The sequence below is a fragment of the Apostichopus japonicus genome, chromosome 14, assembly GCF_037975245.1.
Source record: "Apostichopus japonicus isolate 1M-3 chromosome 14, ASM3797524v1, whole genome shotgun sequence".
In the NCBI taxonomy this organism is placed as follows: domain Eukaryota; kingdom Metazoa; phylum Echinodermata; class Holothuroidea; order Aspidochirotida; family Stichopodidae; genus Apostichopus; species Apostichopus japonicus.
Window position 1 is genome coordinate 17621434 of NC_092574.1, and position 18410 is coordinate 17639843.

Sequence of the window (18410 nt, forward strand, 5' to 3'; positions counted from 1 at the left end):
CTTTCAAAAACTTTCAAAACAATTTAACAAATCTTTGCTTACTTTTCTTGTTTATTGAAAATTAAAAACATTGAATTTTTTGAAAATTTTAATGTTATTTACTCAATGCCAGATATTCTTCTTTGCTGATGTTACTTTACAAATTCGTTCAACTTTTCAAGTGACATTGATATTCCATCTTGATGCATTGTTCTAATTTACCAGTAAAATAAACAAAGCTTTTTACTTAAGCAATGCCTTTTACAAATCATTTACATGTACACTGTGTTGTGGGTATTGACCGTACAGTAGCTGTATCTATTGACTGTACACTAGTGTCTAATTACCAACTGTAGCAAGCTGTGTGTGTATTTTCTGGGATCGATGGTGGTGTCTAACACTTCTGTTACACCTCATTCGAAACTAGGTCAGATTACCGGCATAAGACGTTTCTTTGTGCGCGAGTCTTCACACCCTTTAAAGCAATGCATATTCATGAAGACCTATCGAAAGAGGATCGTAAACCTTTGCCTTAACTTACCAAAAAAAATTTACAAATTGTGTGAGATACGATTTTCCTGACTAGCAACTTACACCTCCGACATAAACTTGTGTCTCTTGAAAATGTTGTTTACATTTCATTACCTCAGAAGCTAAAGAGATACATAGCCAAAATTGTCACTCGACTAGATCAAGTGGCCGAAAAACACCACAAATATGTAAATTGAAGTCTGCAATATTCCTGAATTTTTGGCTTGCATGCACTTAAAGTGTAAACTATCAATGAATGAGGCAGTCATCCAAAAGAAATTAGTATTCGCTAAACAAATTGGAACAGCCAATGGATTATGTTAATTAAGTTTCACTTGTTCTACCAATGTCACCAACCTTTCAAATCATGCTTGTGGATAGCAACAATTTTTCCAAAATAGACACCTGTATCTGGGTTACTTTTCTGTGAGCTGCATGGTTGTCATGACGACTGCATTATCAGTTAGCCATGATCCAGAAAGTGGGCTTTATACTGGCAGTGGTATATATTTCATAGAGACTTGGAATCTCTTGCTTGTAATGCATCTGTAGCACATACTTAAAGATAAATAGATGGATAGATAGATGGATGAATGGATAGAATAAGGTATTTGTAAACATCACCCTCTATCTATGCAGAGACGACATGTAGGCTCTCCCACCCCCCCTTCAAAAAAAAAAAAACAAGAAAGAAACAGGACACAAACTTGCATATTAACCTCATATTAAATCTATCTATGACGTCGATCTTGCAGACAGGGATAGGAAGGGATTTCGAAAGCTTCAGTCCTACAAAAAGTGAATGCCCTAGTACCCAATTTTGTATGTACCTTTAGTACAGAAAGCAACAGGGTTAGTCAGGTAACCATGCAGAGGCAGCATTGTGAACACATTTGTTGTAGACAAACTGTTGTGGTGTTAATATTGTATGGTGGTGTATTAAAACTTCACATGTGTTATACATATGCAGTTTTGTATGGTGGTGTACTAAAACTTCACGTGTTATACATATGCAGTTTTGTATGGTGGTGTACTAAAACTTCACATGTGTTATACATATGCAGTTTTGTATGGTGGTGTACTAAAACTTCACATGTGTTATACATATGCAGTTTTGTATGGTGGTGTACTAAAACTTCACATGTGTTATACATATGCAGTTTTGTATGGTGGTGTACTAAAACTTCCCATGTGTTATACATATGCAGTTTTGTATGGTGGTGTACTAAAACTTCACATGTGTTATACATATGCAGTTTTGTATGGTGGTGTACTAAAACTTCACATGTGTTATACATATGCAGTTTTGTATGGTGGTGTATTAAAACTTCACATGTGTTATACATATGCAGTTTTGTATGGTGGTGTACTAAAACTTCACATGTGTTATACATATGCAGTTTTGTATGGTGGTGTACTAAAACTTCACATGTGTTATACATATGCAGTTTTGTATGGTGGTGTATTAAAACTTCACATGTGTTATACATATGCAGTTTTGTATGGTGGTGTACTAAAACTTCACATGTGTTATACATATGCAGTTTTGTATGGTGGTGTACTAAAATTTCACATGTGTTATACATATGCAGTTTTGTATGGTGGTGTACTAAAACTTCACATGTGTTATACATATGCAGTTTTGTATGGTGGTGTACTAAAATTTCACATGTGTTATACATATGCAGTTTTGTATGGTGGTGTACTAAAACTTCACATGTGTTATACATATGCAGTTTTGTATGGTGGTGTACTAAAACTTCCCATGTGTTATACATATGCAGTTTTGTATGGTGGTGTACTAAAACTTCACATGTGTTATACATATGCAGTTTTGTATGGTGGTGTACTAAAACTTCACATGTGTTATACTTATATGTAGCTGTAATCATAGACAGTATAGCCGTCATGTGTTAAAGTCAAATTGCAACCCTTTTCTTTGATCTAATTTTATTTCACATAACCTCGATGAAAACAACTAAAATTGATACGGTGAAAGGAAAAAGAACGATGTTTGTGGCTTTGAATGATGTCACCCTGTTACCGAATAATTACATGGTAAAAATTTAATGCATGCCCAAATTTATGGAAAATTTTCCTTGCTTCGACTGCTGTGAATGAACCTTGTTACAAGTATAAATCTCATCCTGAGATTATCATAACCCATTGACCTTTAATGGAACATTTGTTCTCCTGGCATCGCGAAGCAACCTTACATACCATCCTAAAGTGGGTATAATGTTCAGTTTATGAAGTGAAAAAATAAGAAAGATAATAAATGTAGTCATGGCAAAGATGCCTTGTATTTTTTGCAAGAAACACCTTGAAATTATATCAATATTTCATGGATTGCAATATCCAAATTGTGCCAATAACAGTCCTAAAAACAATGTCATCATCATCACCATCATAATGTATACTTGCAGTCCACATGTATTGGTATGTTGAACACTAGTTCCATGGGAGGATAAGATTTAAATTTCAACAGACTTCATTTAAAACTAAAACACTGAACTTGCCGCATAGAGGAAAACGGCTGTTTAAAGGTGGCATTTTAAATGTTCAGGTCCATGAAAATTAAAATTATGCGATAAATGTAGAATTGTAGAGCTATTTAGCAAGAATTCCTCTTAGCAAATTTCTTACAAAATTTATCAATATTTTTAAGGATTATAATATGTCGAGTTCATACAGCATTATGATAATTAATACAGTGTACATCAGTTGCCATCTGACGTTTCATTGATATGAACATGACCTTTACTCCCCAATGAGGAATAAAGTTCTTTGGTTGGCTCAAACGGCTTGTAGAATTATATTACTCCTTTCTCAATGCAGCCAAATTCAGACCTCAGTCAAGGACCTAATCCACATCTCTCCATACATAGAGGGCTTCCTTTACCCCTCTCTATCCCACTCTCTGCAGGCTTCTCTGGCAATGAACAGCACTACTCTAGCGCAAGTAAATTTGTCACCTCTGAATTTCCAAGTTAGAAGATTCTGATTCAGAGTTCCTTGGCTGATAAAAAAACTTGAGCTTGTTTGGCAAAAGAGTGACCGACACTGGACCAGCCTCAAACCGTTCACTATCTATGGTGTACCACTCCGTTTCATCCTGCAAAAGAGAAAAAGAAATGAATCTTTAATCAACACTTGTTTTCTGTATTTTGAAATTGCTGTCTGCCTGTATATAGGCTGTGTTTTCATAATTTTAAGGGTGATTTCACTAATCCAGGCAGCTTACAATGGCAGTGGTATTTGATTCAGTTTACTGCCCTCTATGATGCATGAGCTCTGAAGTATGGCCCTTGGGTCAATCTTAGCCATGGTTCATGACTAAGCAAACCAATGTCACCTTTATGTCGCCTTGAATCGTAAGATGTGTCCCCCATTTTGATGTCAGGCCAGCAGCCACCTGTAAGTGGTAGTCTTCTGTTATGGGCAATGCAATGAAAACAATCTTGGTGTTGGTTACTCTAATCATCAGCAGTAAAAAGTAGTCTCACAAAATAACTTGTGTCGGGCATATATTCTTATTCATGATGTGACTCTGTTGTGCAGATTACATCTCATTATTGCATATATCACTAACAGAGCCAAGATAGCAAGATCCAATTACATGCGATGTAAATAGACTCAATGACTATGGCAAGCCATATGTGACAAACAAAGCATAATATATATATCCTCGTATTAATACAAATATATATGTGTATTAATTCAATAACTGGCATGTAAATAGCTTTCACCCACATTGTAGCCTCGCCAATGCAATAAATGAGAAATTGCAAATTTGGTCTCTATTGACATACTGTACCATGGTATTCATTTTAACATTGCAGAGCAATTGCATATGTGGTAATTAATCCAACTCCTTGTAAAGGGTCCAGACAATGAGACAAAAGAAAACGAAAGGAAGCACCTTGATGGTACCTATTACAATGCTGTGTGCAAACATCCCGATCGTAACGAACCTTCCCACAAGCGTAGTATAAAGGCCCTTACATACAGCGTACCATTAATGGCGACTTATAAAGTAACCCTCTAGCATGAAACGCTGAAGTTTAGAATTATAGTTCAGGAAAATTCAGTTTTCCATCAGTTTATAAAAACTTGTCCTTGAAATTTAACTTAACTTTTTCTGAGGTCACTGGCAGTCCTATTTTAACAGCCTGTTTCTGATAAACTAGTCAGAGGACATCAAATATAGAGTTCACTGACAAATTTGCTTCTTCTTTTTCTAAGAAACCTTGACATTCCAGATGGCTGGTTTTGCTTAATCATTATTTTTTTTTTACTCATTCATGCTTGACTGTCATGGTTACAGTCTCTCTGTGACTACAGCAGCAGTAATTACTTTAAGAAATTTCAAAATATGGAAAGAAAAGACAATGATATCAGATACATGATGGATGGAAATGTAATGTAAAATACGTCTTGCTTGATCTTGGCAAAATGCCACTACATTAGAGTAATGAAATCAATCAACATATTGATGTTCTCCAAGTATTTTTATCAAAAATGTCGCAAATTGAAATGTTAAATTATTCTGATTTCCAACTGTCCAGGAACAATTGGGCATTAAGGGGAATTTCCCACTTTTATTAATTATGATGATAGTGCATTGCCTGTTATTTCCTGTGAATGAATTAGCATGTACACAAAGAATCGATCCCTACCATTGTTATGAGGTCACAGACTGACCTTTCTAGCAATGTTAGAATCATTTTGCATAAACAAAGTTCTCATACTGATTGGATGGTTTGTATGTAGCTTGGAATACATCTGCAATCATGAACAAAATGAGAGGAAAAACTAGTTGGTAGTTATTAGGGTTACCACATTTCTTTGGTTGCAAAGTGGGAACAACACATAATTAAGCCCTTACTTACTTGAACCATATGATAGCTAAACAACATTATACCTACTGTTACTAGGGTACTTTTATTGCAAAAATAGAGAAACATATTAGTGTTGTGATTGTTAGAACTATGTAGCCCACTTTTTTTTCCCACCAATGTAGCCCACAGCTTTTCCCACCAAGTTTGTGGAACTAGTATGTCACCATCAAGTTTCAACCGTGTTTGAATAGATTCTATAGATCATACTTATGAAACGGCCACATACAGTTTTGCATACCGTGTGATCGTCAATCAGTGATATTTTGTAAATGTCACTTTGAAGACCATCAGAAAATTGGGACAATTTAGTTTGCTGGTGGAACAATATATTTTCATAGCAAAATAGGACAATCCTGATTAATCAGGATGTATGGCAACCCTTGTAGGTTGGTAGTAAGACTCAACATTAAATTACAATAATTATAACTGCTTCAGATATGTTTCTTATATCCAATTAACAGGAGGCTAGGCTTGTTTCCTCTGATATGGATAGTTAGGCAGGCTATGTGCTTATATTCTTTCAACAACTAAAAGAGAAAGAAAAATCATCAGATAGTATTAAAACCTTATCACATACATGATATTGTTCTTACACCCAAAGTAGGCTAGATTTAGTACCTCTGCCATGATAGTGTGGTAGGCTAATGTTTATTAGACTACTGTAAGTGTGTTAATATTTATCTTGAAGATACACATACAATATACTAATGATTACACTGGTCTGAATATTTAAACATACGGTGGCTTAATAGGGACATAAGGGGGGGGGGGGGAGGGGAAAGGTGTTCCCAAATCTCAAAATGTTGACTTTTTATCTAAATTAGTTTTCTTTTCTTTGTCCCTATTAAGCCACTGTATAAACCAATCCAACTAACAAACAAATGAACATATCAGGCCAATGGTTGCTAGATGGCAGGAAAGCTTACACTATCATACCAAGGCAATACTGTACCTAACATTTAGTTTGCAGATTATGTACAACCATAACAAGGAATCATGGAGGAATATCAGTGGTAAATTCAAAACCAGTGATTGCAGAATCCCTTTACATGAGGCCAGCTTGCAATTTCAACGATCATTAATTTTGTGTATTTATGAGAGTAAAAGTTTAATCTTTGGAAAGTAATCAACTGATTGTAAGAAGTTAACCAGGAAGGCTGAGCCTGAAATAGGAGTTACTTTATGACCGTTAACAACCAAGTACTATATAGGCTCCAGTCACTGACAGTGTGATTAAATAGGTTGTGATGAGAGTTTTATGTTAAGGTTAAGGTAATAACAACCAAGATGAAATAAAATGCCGTTTGGAGGAATTCGAATAGAGAAGAATTTCTGAACTTCTTATACCAATGGACAGGTTTCAAGTCAGAATATAGGTTTGCTAATCTATTATGACTAAAAAATGGATCCAGGAAATTAAAAGAATGGTAAGGGGAGGGTGGGAGGGGGTGGGGATAACAATCAGATCTATGGCACATGTTCCAAAATATTTGGTGGAGACCTATAATCAATGCTGAAATCCAAGGGATTTTGCATGAAAATGTGTGATCTTGACACACATTGAGAAAGCTTTACCAGTTCTCACCCTTTGTCATATATAGCCAAAGGTTTTTCATGGGAAAATTGTGGAAACCCCAGAACACAGGTCGACACAGGCATTTTTTGATAACCTGTGGTAAAGGAATCCAATATGTGAACATGTATGAACATGCCCTAGGAAACATAGGCTTTAGCATATTTATGACCCAGAATTCAAAAAAAAAATATATATAATGTATTTTATTTAGCTTAAGTTAGATTGACGCATGTTTGCCACAGGTTTGCTTTGAGTTCATTTTTAAAATTCATTGTTTGTCAAATAATTTGCCATATTATTCCATTTCCATGGAGTGTCCATTCATTTATGCACATTTGGATCTCCTATTATAACATATTCAGTTGCAATACTGCAAAGCTACAATTTGATTACAGCATATCAAACTCTTGGTGACCCCCTGGGTTCCTATCAAATAATCTACTGGCTTTAATAGACAGTTCAACTACTACAAAATGCAAATTTAACTCTTGACTAGGATATGTTAACCCCACACCACTAGCTGCCATTCTTTGGAGATAAACTCTCCAGAATGACCCCGCTGTGAGTCCAAAATCATATTCCCATTCCTGTGCTTGGAAGAATTAAACGCAATGCTAGAAAAATGTTGCAACTTTGATCTGTAATTTGAGCAGTTAAGAGATCAGATGTACACTTTTCCAAGCTGACTTTTAAGCAAGAAACACACCTCTTTGAGGTATTAAACATTTTAGTTCTCCTGACATTTCGAGCAGACTAGGAGCTAGCCGACCTTGTCAGGGAATAGAAGATATTTATCGCCGTTTGGATTTCACCTGGGAGTCCCACAAACTGGAAATATTGACATAAGGATGGCCATTTTGGCTCCGAAAGGGTCAATGAAGGGGGAGGTTTAATGCCCAAGAGAAGCTTTTAATTTAGCTATTGCTAGTTTATACATCTTTGCACTTGAATAAACAGACCTGAGGTTAAGATAATCAAATGTGATAAAATCCAACAAAGAACTAATGAGGTTTTCCACTCTTGTGGCTAAATCTGGAGCCTGTAAATGCCAAGTTTTATATCATGAGGACCTATATAGAATGAAACATTAACATTGATGATGCCGGTCGCCGATTTTTTAGACGTAAAAAAAGATAGAAACGTGAATTATGGTTTAATTTAATCAGAATGTGAGAAAGAATTTTGGGCTTTTAGTCAAATTGAGTCATCCAATGACAATAACCTCAGTTGTATAAAGTCTAAAGGATAATTGTAATTCATGTCTCGTTATCAACGAGATGGTTGAGACATCTTGAGCTTGAAAAGATATGATTCAGAATATTTGCCTAAGCTGATAATTTTCTCACCATCAAAAAAAAAAATCAGAAAAAAATCAGTGAACCATTAAATTGGATGTTGGGGAAATATTTCTCAACTAATCAAGAAAAAGGGAAGTTGGAAGGAATTCGAAAGGTCGTTATCCAGGGAAGAGAGAAGTAGCAGTCTCCTTGAGGTTCAAAACACAACGAAGATGTATTTTCAAGTTTAGAGTTGTTTTTTTTAGAAATAGAAAACAAAAAACAAAACAAACTCCCAAGTGACAAACAGAAAATTGAAATATGTCTGGGAAGGGAATGAAAGCAAAGAAAAGAAAAATGAAGAAAGGGTAAAACTAACCTTTGATATGTCAGGATAAATGTCAACATCTCCAACAATTTCTTTTTCAAAGCTCAATTTACAAGATTCCATGTCATGTGAATTCAGCCTCCTCCAACTAAAATGTGAGAAAAATTGAATAAATCTAACAATTTTCATTATTAAAAAAAAAAGTGAAAAAAAAATCAATGATAAACTTTGCAAAGTTCTTGAAAAGTAATTTTCAGGATAAATTCTCTGTTGTTAGCTAAGCAGCACCAAAAATGTCAAATTTCTTGAAGAATTTCAATTTAACTTATTTGCCTTTTATTTACAATATTTAATATATTATATTTACAGCGACCAATTTATCCTGTATCCCATTGCAAAGTGCTATGCAAACTGGGCAACTTTCTAAACAAACACATGTGCAAAGATTCATAGCAGTTTTTGTACCCCAGAAACGTTAGTATTTTTTAAGAGACAAATTTAAGACTCTTCAAAGCTCCTTCAATTAATTTCACCACTAAGTTATTGCCCTTATTAACATAATTTTAACTCATGTAATCAGTGAAGTTTCCTGAAAGAGTGAAACGAAGTTGCTACAGTCTTTTCAAAATATTGATCAAAATGAGCTGGTGATAAACTTAGTATTAAACAAAGAAGATAAAAAGAAAACACCCCAAAACTTTGAATGCCAAAAAAAAATTATAAAGTTTTCCAATTTTTTATTCTTTTTGGGCTAAGTGATTCATACTGATAAGAAAAAGTGTCTAAGCAGTGAAATGTCCAGAATCGCAATCAATTTCATCGACGGACAAATTTTAGGCACAAGATTAATCTTGATACATTGTAAACCGTTAGAAATCACTGCTAACAGTCCAGGGTGTATTTCTGTAGCTGTGATTTTTTAAATTGACCGTCTAAACATCTGAGGCCCATCAATCAACAGTGACAGGACTAAACAGCCTAATACATAGACCATTAGGTCAGTTTCTGGCATGCAACACCAAACTTAATGAGAAAACAGGACTTTTTATAGCCTCAAATGAAGAGTTCAGAATATAGTAAAGCAAAAATTTCAAGGACAAATACTTTTGAATGTCATCCCAAGGATGCTCTCTGTTTTGTATACAGTCACAAGAAGATGTTTTGGATGAGTTATTTAAATTAAAGAAACAATGGATTATCATTAGCGATAAGGCCTGTACCGAGGAGCAGACATCATCGTCAATTTAGCCTTAAAGGAGCATTTCTGGAGATTTAGCATATTTAAAAGGGTGAATATCTAAAAAATCCTTAACAGCTATAGAATTAACGATCACATTTTTCTCTTCTTTTTGGAATATAGACTAAACTTTTGCTCTAAAGTGATCCTCAAACAAAAAAATGATAAAAGTCAACAAAAACAACAACAAAAATTGCCTGAATAAAAAATACTACTATAATACATACATTGTCTTACATCCCCCCACACCCACCCCCCCTGCCTGGTACACTCACACAAAAAGTGAATGACAGTAAATTACTACTCACGCAGAAATTCTTATAAATGCAAAATAATTGTAGTTTTAGCCACATTCAACTTAACATGACCTCTACTATTAGGTGCCAACTCTTTTTCTCTCAACATTTTAGTGAGACAAAGTGCCACGATTAATTAAAACGCTGACTTCATTTTAAACTATAGAAGAGTTGAGATATTTACATACCCTTCTGTTATAAAATCAACCCTGAAGAGTTCTTCAGGACCACTTGTTAAAGACAAAAACTTCTTTCCCTGTAAAAAAAAGACAAATTTCCCATTTAATTAACATCTTTTTCAATCAAATTATTACAAAATTAATATTGTTATTTGTTTCTTGGTTTCCTCAGAGCACTGGTTGATTCATCATCTTAAGTTCATTAACTTCCACTTTAAATTACACATTCACTGCAGTGCATCATTAAGTAAATCCATATTCATTTTACTACCAGTTTATATGCGTTACAAATGCATATTTTGAATTTGCATGGACTTTTTCTCTCACGTTTTTCCACATAACTTCTATTCAAGCCTATGAGCCAGTATCATAGTCTTACAGCAGTACTGTTTCCATGGTAACACAAGCTGCTACATCATATTCACAGTTTGATGTGCAACATAAGCATTGATCTTTAACACTCAAGAGGACTACTGGTTAATTAGTACTCAGTTAATCTAGAATACTAGGCACACACCGATCTTCAACAGTTGTTTTCATGAATACTGTACCACAGATACAGGATTATAGTTGTCACCACGTAACATGTGAAATTTGTCCTCAAAAGTATGGGCAGGGGTTTGGAGGTAGGAGAACGAAGCGAAGAGTTTGCGGGTGTGTGCAGGAAGTGAGGTGCAGGAAAATGATTAGATCAGCATTCCAAACTGATATCTACATCTCTGGAGCATTTGAATAATTAGCGCCTGCAGATAACTTCACCCTTCCGAAATCCTACATCTATATTAAAGGTGCAATTATCATGATATCAGGGAACACGAGATGACAGTGTGTGCAGGGAATAAGGAGCAGAAAAAGACATATCTGTAAATCAATAGCCAACATTAACAGCTATTTCCTGGGGGCAAATTCCTCTCCCTCCACCATCCTCAATCCATGATATTGAAAGAAATATGCTTACATCCTTTTCTTGCAGCTGATTGGTGGCTAGAACCAGTTCCATAGTTTTGGAAGCCTTCTCCAATCTTGGAACAACTATGTCTGACTCTTCCTCTTCGCTCGGTTTCTCTGCGTCAAAAATTGAAGATGTTATAACCATAGTTTTGAATTCTTGTACCACGGGCAATCCCAATGAAAATGGGGGACGGTGGAGGGGGATGGGGACACAAATGACTGATCATGGACAAAACTGAAGGAGGGGGATTGAGCAGATGAGAAAAAAACATTAATAACTACTAATCTAATATAGAACAATGTTTAAGCTCACTTTATGAGATACAAAAGTCATTATGAGCCTGAGAGGCCAAGCGCCTACTTGAATCAAGTCACTAAACCTGGTGGTTGACATTTGATATTGTGCCCCCACCCTTCAGAAAGTGGGGGGGTGTGTCCCCCTGTCTCCCCCCTCACGATTGACACCACTATTTTGTACTAAACTAAACATTTTAAACTTGACACATTTGTTTTGAATCAAAAATCCATATGATGTACATATCAGTTTGGCAAGATGCTCTGGATTCAATTTGTAAAGTGTACCAGCAGGGTACTTGCATCACACACCTATAACACATGACATACATACTACATCTGCCAGTGCTGTTTGTAATTGCAAGAACCCTATTATAGATACAATGCACTACATTGCATTAGACCCCTTTCCCACCCACCCCATTCTTTCCTACCCACCTGTCCCACTCATCCCTACCGCCCATCCCTACCCACCCATCCCTACCCATCCATCCCATTTATCCCTACCCACCCATCCCACCTACCCCTACCAATCCATCCTTCCCTAACCACCCATCCCACTTATACCCACCTATGCCTAACTATCCACCCAATTAAACCCTCTACATTGTATTAGCATCAAGTACATTAATTAAATTCTATTCTTTATCCATAACTTCTTAGCATATTTCCTACGATTGCCAGAGAGAAATATTGGTTGGTGCAAAGGGCTAGAAAAAAATACATAGACTGAGTAACGCCCAGGGCAGACAGGTAGAGGGCGCTAAGTCTTTGAGGGCCTGCATACCCAACTAGCCCAAATTTATGAGCTAAAAAAAACGTTTTCACAGACAGGATTGAAAGGTCCTTTGTGAGCTGCTGAACAGAGTTTATTCATTTGACATTTGAACAACAAAAAAAAGCAGTGTAAAATAATAATAAAAGTTAAAAAACACTAGACAATTTTATCAATAATACGCATTACAAATACATTAGGATAAAAGTCAATCAAGGAGTCACTTTTTACAGTTCATTGAGGTGATTACACTTTTTGCGATAAAGTATCTCTAACTTGGTGAGAAAAAGAAAATTGTCTCTGAAATCAAAAGTCATTAGGGCATACATATTGAATTCTAAGGCGAAAAAAAAAACCTGAGGAAGTTCAACCGACTTCATATTTATCAAAAACCAGTTAATAAAGAAAAGAGAAAAAATAATTATGAGAGGTTCAAATGTACACAGCTCCTTTCATGAGTACATAATAAGTACAAATTATTCGCCTGTTTTCTTTCAATTTGAAAGTCATCAAGTCGACTGAACAGTGTGAGAAATTCTTGCTCCCAAATGCATGATTAATGGGAATAAATCCATAAATTTTTGGCGACTAATAAATCTTGCTCGTGATTCAGCGAGTGTGAAAATCAATCATGAAAGGAGAGGATAAGGAAGACATCTAATGGGAATGTGTTTATTATTTTTTTTCCTTTTTTGTTTTAAAGGCCATAAACGAGAAAGAAATAAACCTCTAATTGATAACCTTTTCGCCGTGTTATCAAGACGTTTGGCCATTGAACTGTTTGAGCAGAAGAACACAGGTTTCCATAGAGCAAAAAAAATGTACATAAAAATCAAAATGGTTGTTTTAGTTTTTTTCAGTCTGAACCCTGTTTTTATCTGGACAAATTTAGTAGAAATTTAATGAAAATTTTGTGATAAACAAATTTTTGTAAATGGAAAGATTACATGAAAGCATATGAGAGTATTTGAAGGAAAAAACAAACAAAAAACAAGTTTACCTCTAGAAGTAAAAAAAAAATGAAAAAAAAAGGAGAAGGGCTGCAAAATAACCAAAGTTCAAATGCACTTTTCGTCTGAAGTAATTTTAACTTTACACTACTTCATAGTATTTGTATTGCAGTTTAGTTTCCTATTCATGATTTACTATATAATCAATAAGGAAAAAAAAGGAGGCAATAATTTTGGGGAAGTATAACTGTACCACAAGCAATATACGAAACTGTAAGGTAAAAGTTTTTGTAACCAGTCATTCTGCAATGGCACCACCACAATGACAGCGGATGCCAGGAACTAAAGTGTGAGTACAAACATATTCTATATAATTTTTAACCCTGATGCTGTTTTTAACACATTTTATGTAGTTTTTAATTTGGAAGATTCACCTTATTCCGTGGGGTACTACCTTCGGGTCTTTGAAACCGACTCCCATGATGATGGGGGGGGATCTAGGGATACTCACCACACCCCTCCTCTCCTAAAAAAAACTACAATTAAGCCATGAATGGTGTGCATTCTGAGGCATATGTAGGACACAAACGTAACTTAAAGTGGAAAGTCCTGGCAAAGTCGGTCGGTGTGCGAGTGCCTAGCACTACGACTGATCCAGATTTTGTCAGTTTTCAGTCTTGCGGTCTTCAACCATGGAAACTTCATTTTCCCGACTGACAATGGACGGTACGTGGCGATTCCTGACTACTTGCCATGACGACTATCAAAACTAGAATAAGTCACGGCGGTCACGTTGAACCAGGTGGATTGTCAGGGCATGGTGTGGCCTGCTCAATATTGAATTGAATAAATCGTATGTGAATCCTTCTGGAATTGTTGAACGGTGTATGCCATGTTCTAGAGTTGCTTGCTTTCTGTAACATTACATGATCATTACTTACCTTCCGGTCTCCCGAACAATCTCCAGTACATCCTCGTCCAAATGGAGTGCACCACAGGAGGGGGTGGAGGTAGTGGTATATCCTTCGGTCCAGTGTATAGTGCGTTGACACTTACAGCATTTGGCCAGTTCTGATAGGAAAGGGTTAAAGCAAGACTTCAGTGGGTTAAAGTAAAACTCTGGTGGTAGACAATGTGACACATCACAAGGACAAGACATGACTGTTTCTCATTACTATGTGGACACCCCCACCACAATATCTTGTTCCTTAGTCTACGGAAGACCGTAGCTTTGAATGTGAGTTTCTTCATCAGATGAATCAGAGATTACTCTGGAATCCCAGTAGGTGATCCATGATGAATTTTTTTTACAGACTAGTGAGGATACATATTGCAGATTTTTGTTAAAAACACTTTCTTGAAACTGTAAACATGTACCACCAGATTATCACTTCAAAATATATTAAAAATATAAACTAACAATCAACTGTTATGAGGCATTTAGCATTGGAAATCTCACAACATAAGTTAAAGTACTTCATACCTTGCCAATCACTCAAAATTAAAAACAGCATATTTTAAGACCCTTTCCGACTGAGAAAATTGAGAGCAGCATGGAGGACGAAACATTACTCCCAAATTATCAAATGAGAGGAAAGTGGATAGGGTGGGGGATAGGTCAGGAGGCATGAGGGAGGAGGATGGGGTTTGGAGAAAAAAGAGGGGGAAAGGAGGGATCTAAAGAGGAGGCAGCAATATTGCATTAATATTTGCTAGTGTACCAGTGTGTATAAGAACAGTGTGCCCTGTTATGTCTTTAGAGAGAGAGAGAGAGAGGTGAGAGTTAGTTGAGACTAGTGGAACACTAGAAATTGTTACTCAGAGTTTTACAGGTTAAGCGATCATCAGATCCACCAAACATAAATAAATATACTGTTTATATCAAATAAAATTCTAATGCCCAATAATTTACGCCATACCTCACAATGCTCTTCCATCCCCCTCCCATCAAGGCTGCACATTCCCAGCACCCATTTCAACCACACGCCCCCCCTTCCCCACCCTCCTTCCCCAGAGTTATGTTTCTGGGTACTGATATATCCTGTAATACCTGTGAGAGTGTGTGGAAAACAAATGCCATCCTGTGCTTCAACGGACCAAAGTACCAGTATCTGCAAAAGTAAGATAGAAAAACACATCGATAAGAACTAGAAGACAAATCAAGATGATACAGAAATGTATGGAGAATAAGACAAGGTAGACACAGCTCACAAATAATGTTTACATAAACAACAGAATGAATATTCATGGTCGGAACTAAAAATTGCACTTTTGTTTGGTGATTGCCTTCAGACTGCATTGTTGATTCAACGCACAGTATATTGAGGAACAAATCTAATGACGTTCCCTCCTCAATGTATTTATCAGATTAGATCGGATCGATGTTTGAAGCAAAAGATAAAAAGTACACTCGAGTACTGTTAAAAGTTTTTGTAGCAAAGTAGGCATACTAAAAATGTGGGCAAGATGTCATTCAATTATGAATTGTGAATGAAAATATAGTCCTTCTTAAAAGGAACAGTGGATATATATATATATATATATATATATATATATATATATATATATATATATATATATATATATATATATATATATATATATATATATATATATATATATATATATATATATATATTTTTCCTTCTTATTACGTTTTCATATATATATATATATATATATATATGTTTATATATCTATGTGCCACACCCACATTGAATCTTAAATTTACTTCTAGTGGTTCAAGTTTATGCAACCTGTAATTAAAAGACATTAATAACTGTAATTAAAGATTTTATTTCTATCAACAAGCCACACTATACTTGCTGTCCATTTTTCATTTGTAGCGATGTGACATGATTAATATACAAAAGCCTCCTTCGAGATAATCATTAAATGAACCTCAACAGAAATAAACATTCACATAACTTTGATTCGCCATTTTGTGATTAATATGCGCTTGACAAAACAACCCATCACAAAGAACTTAAATCAAGTCCATTTACTGGCTTTCTCAATAATTACTTTTATTCTTTACTCCTTATTGATTTTGACCTTTATTTCACAATTTGTTTCTTCCTTTTTTGGCAGGAACTACAGTATTTCTCAAATCCCTTTATGTGTGGGGTCTGTCTGCCACCGGAAGACACATATCTCTTCAATATTTGCGAATGGCCTCAGGCAGATTTAGGCTAAAGTTGGGGTCCAATTTTTCTGAAGCTATCGTTAAATACTACCGCACCCGCCGTAAAAAGTTACATCAAAAGTCAAGATAACATGAAGAGAAAGGTATTCTACTCCATAACGGTGCCCGAGGGAAATTTGGTAGACAATGGTTTAGAAGAAATTCATCAAAACCTTTTAACATTTATACATGATCGATTTGGACTTTTAACAGTGACACGTCTTTGACCTTTTATCGAATACATCAATGGGAACGAGTCAGTAAATCATGACCGCAGTGGACAGGTCAGATACTGTTTCGGCAAAGTTGAACAAGGTTCAACTATGTTGTTATCTTTATCAACTTTATATAACTAGTCTCTCCTGCACAAAAGCAAACACAAATGTCATACACACCTGGAAATATACTCTAAGAATATTATTATAAATATCTTATATGAAAGCAGGAAAAATAATTTCAAATTTTGTGTTTCGGAATTTGTGCATAACTTGTGGAAGGTAGATGGAATTTGTTTGTCATAGATTTTGTATTGAATGGACTGATATTCTACGTGCAAACACTGCTTAAATTTCCTCTTGGCATACATATATATCTCTGCGTATGTCGTATATCAAGTCGTTAATTGGGATACCAGATAAATTTATTCCCTGAAACAGTTTCTGAATTTGTAGACTATATATTTACGATTATTAGGTCAGTGCGGGGTTCAAAACAGGGTGAAACTGTTTGCCAAGTCCACCATTTGGCTCTAAAAATGCATGTCAGAAGGACCAAACATGGTTACCGAGTACACATATGACTTAAACCTTTTAATACTTATTTTAGAGCCGTGCACCCTCAAGGCACGTTATTCTTCACTCTATCAAATTTAAATGTGCCAATTTACAACCTGGCAATGTTTTATCAGATAAAAAAAACCTTCAAAAAGAAAAAAGAGAGAGAGAAAAAACAAAGAAGAAGTTTGGGGCAGCTTTTGGGTTAATTGGATCAAAGTTAATCAAGAAGTTAATTATTCCTAGTATGTGGCATTATCGGCATAATTCGTCCACAGTAGGCTGTGACATTTTCTCTTCGAGTTTTGTTTGAAAGTTTTGGTTTGGACTACGACGTTTGAAGAAGATTTATGTTTGGCAAATGTTCATCGCTGAAAATGGCAAATTACTTGAACTTTGTTCTTTTCTTCTCCTGACTATTTCATGAGGAACAGTTCTGGGGGCAAAAGAGATCCGTTACATGGAAACTCATCCATTAGATAATTTCCTGACAGATCGTCTTTGGTCGTGCTTTACTATTTTCTTTCTGCCACGGCACCAGAAGTAGTTCAAAAGTTGTTGCGTTTTTGCGTTGTGCCGCTGGTTGTTTCAAACATTACCGTGTAGAAGCTAAAATCACACTGCGTAGAAATTTGGTAGGCTTTGAAAGCCTATAGCAGACTGCAGCAAGAGTTGCCAGTAATTTAAAGTCAACCCACTGTAAGGTGCTGTGGCACAGATCCTTAGACGTGAATATTCAGCATTCAAATTCTGCGTAACAATTTGGAAGGCAGCTAGACTTTTTCTTATAAAAATACTATACATGGTTCCTTTGTATTTAAAAACATTTAAAAAGCACAGATCCTAAAACGTGAATATTCAGCATTCAAATTCTGCGAACAGTTTGGAAGGCAGTTAGACTTTTTCTTATAAAAATACTGTAAATGGTTCCTTGTATTTAAAACTGCTATACTGTACATCTTTGTACTGCTTGTATAGCAAATTGCCAGTTTTACATAGCATTGTGCTATGTGATACTGGATAAATTATTCCTTTGTAAAATCCTGTGTATGTAGTACAACCCAGCAGAAGAAAGATAAGCATTAGGTAACTTCTACTACTGTATATACCTTCAGTGATTTGTGTCAGAGTAAACTCTAGCATGCCAAAAAGGCAGGCGCCTAGCCAAGGGGGGCGAAG

General features: G+C 35.6%; 1 protein-coding gene across 1 annotated transcript in view; it reads right to left on the minus strand.

Annotated features, from left to right (window-relative positions):
- Positions 1–2791: 2791 nt before the first annotated feature.
- Positions 2792–18410, minus strand: part of LOC139980159 (acylglycerol kinase, mitochondrial-like) — a 31878-nt gene continuing 16259 nt past the window's right edge. The window contains exons 8-13 of the mRNA XM_071991593.1: positions 15325–15385; positions 14216–14345; positions 11263–11369; positions 10314–10381; positions 8644–8740; positions 2792–3625 (exon numbers count right to left, since the gene is read on the minus strand). Coding sequence (XP_071847694.1) covers positions 3482–3625; positions 8644–8740; positions 10314–10381; positions 11263–11369; positions 14216–14345; positions 15325–15385 — 607 coding nt within the window. The 3' untranslated portion in view covers positions 2792–3481. The remainder of the gene's footprint in view (positions 3626–8643; positions 8741–10313; positions 10382–11262; positions 11370–14215; positions 14346–15324; positions 15386–18410) is intronic.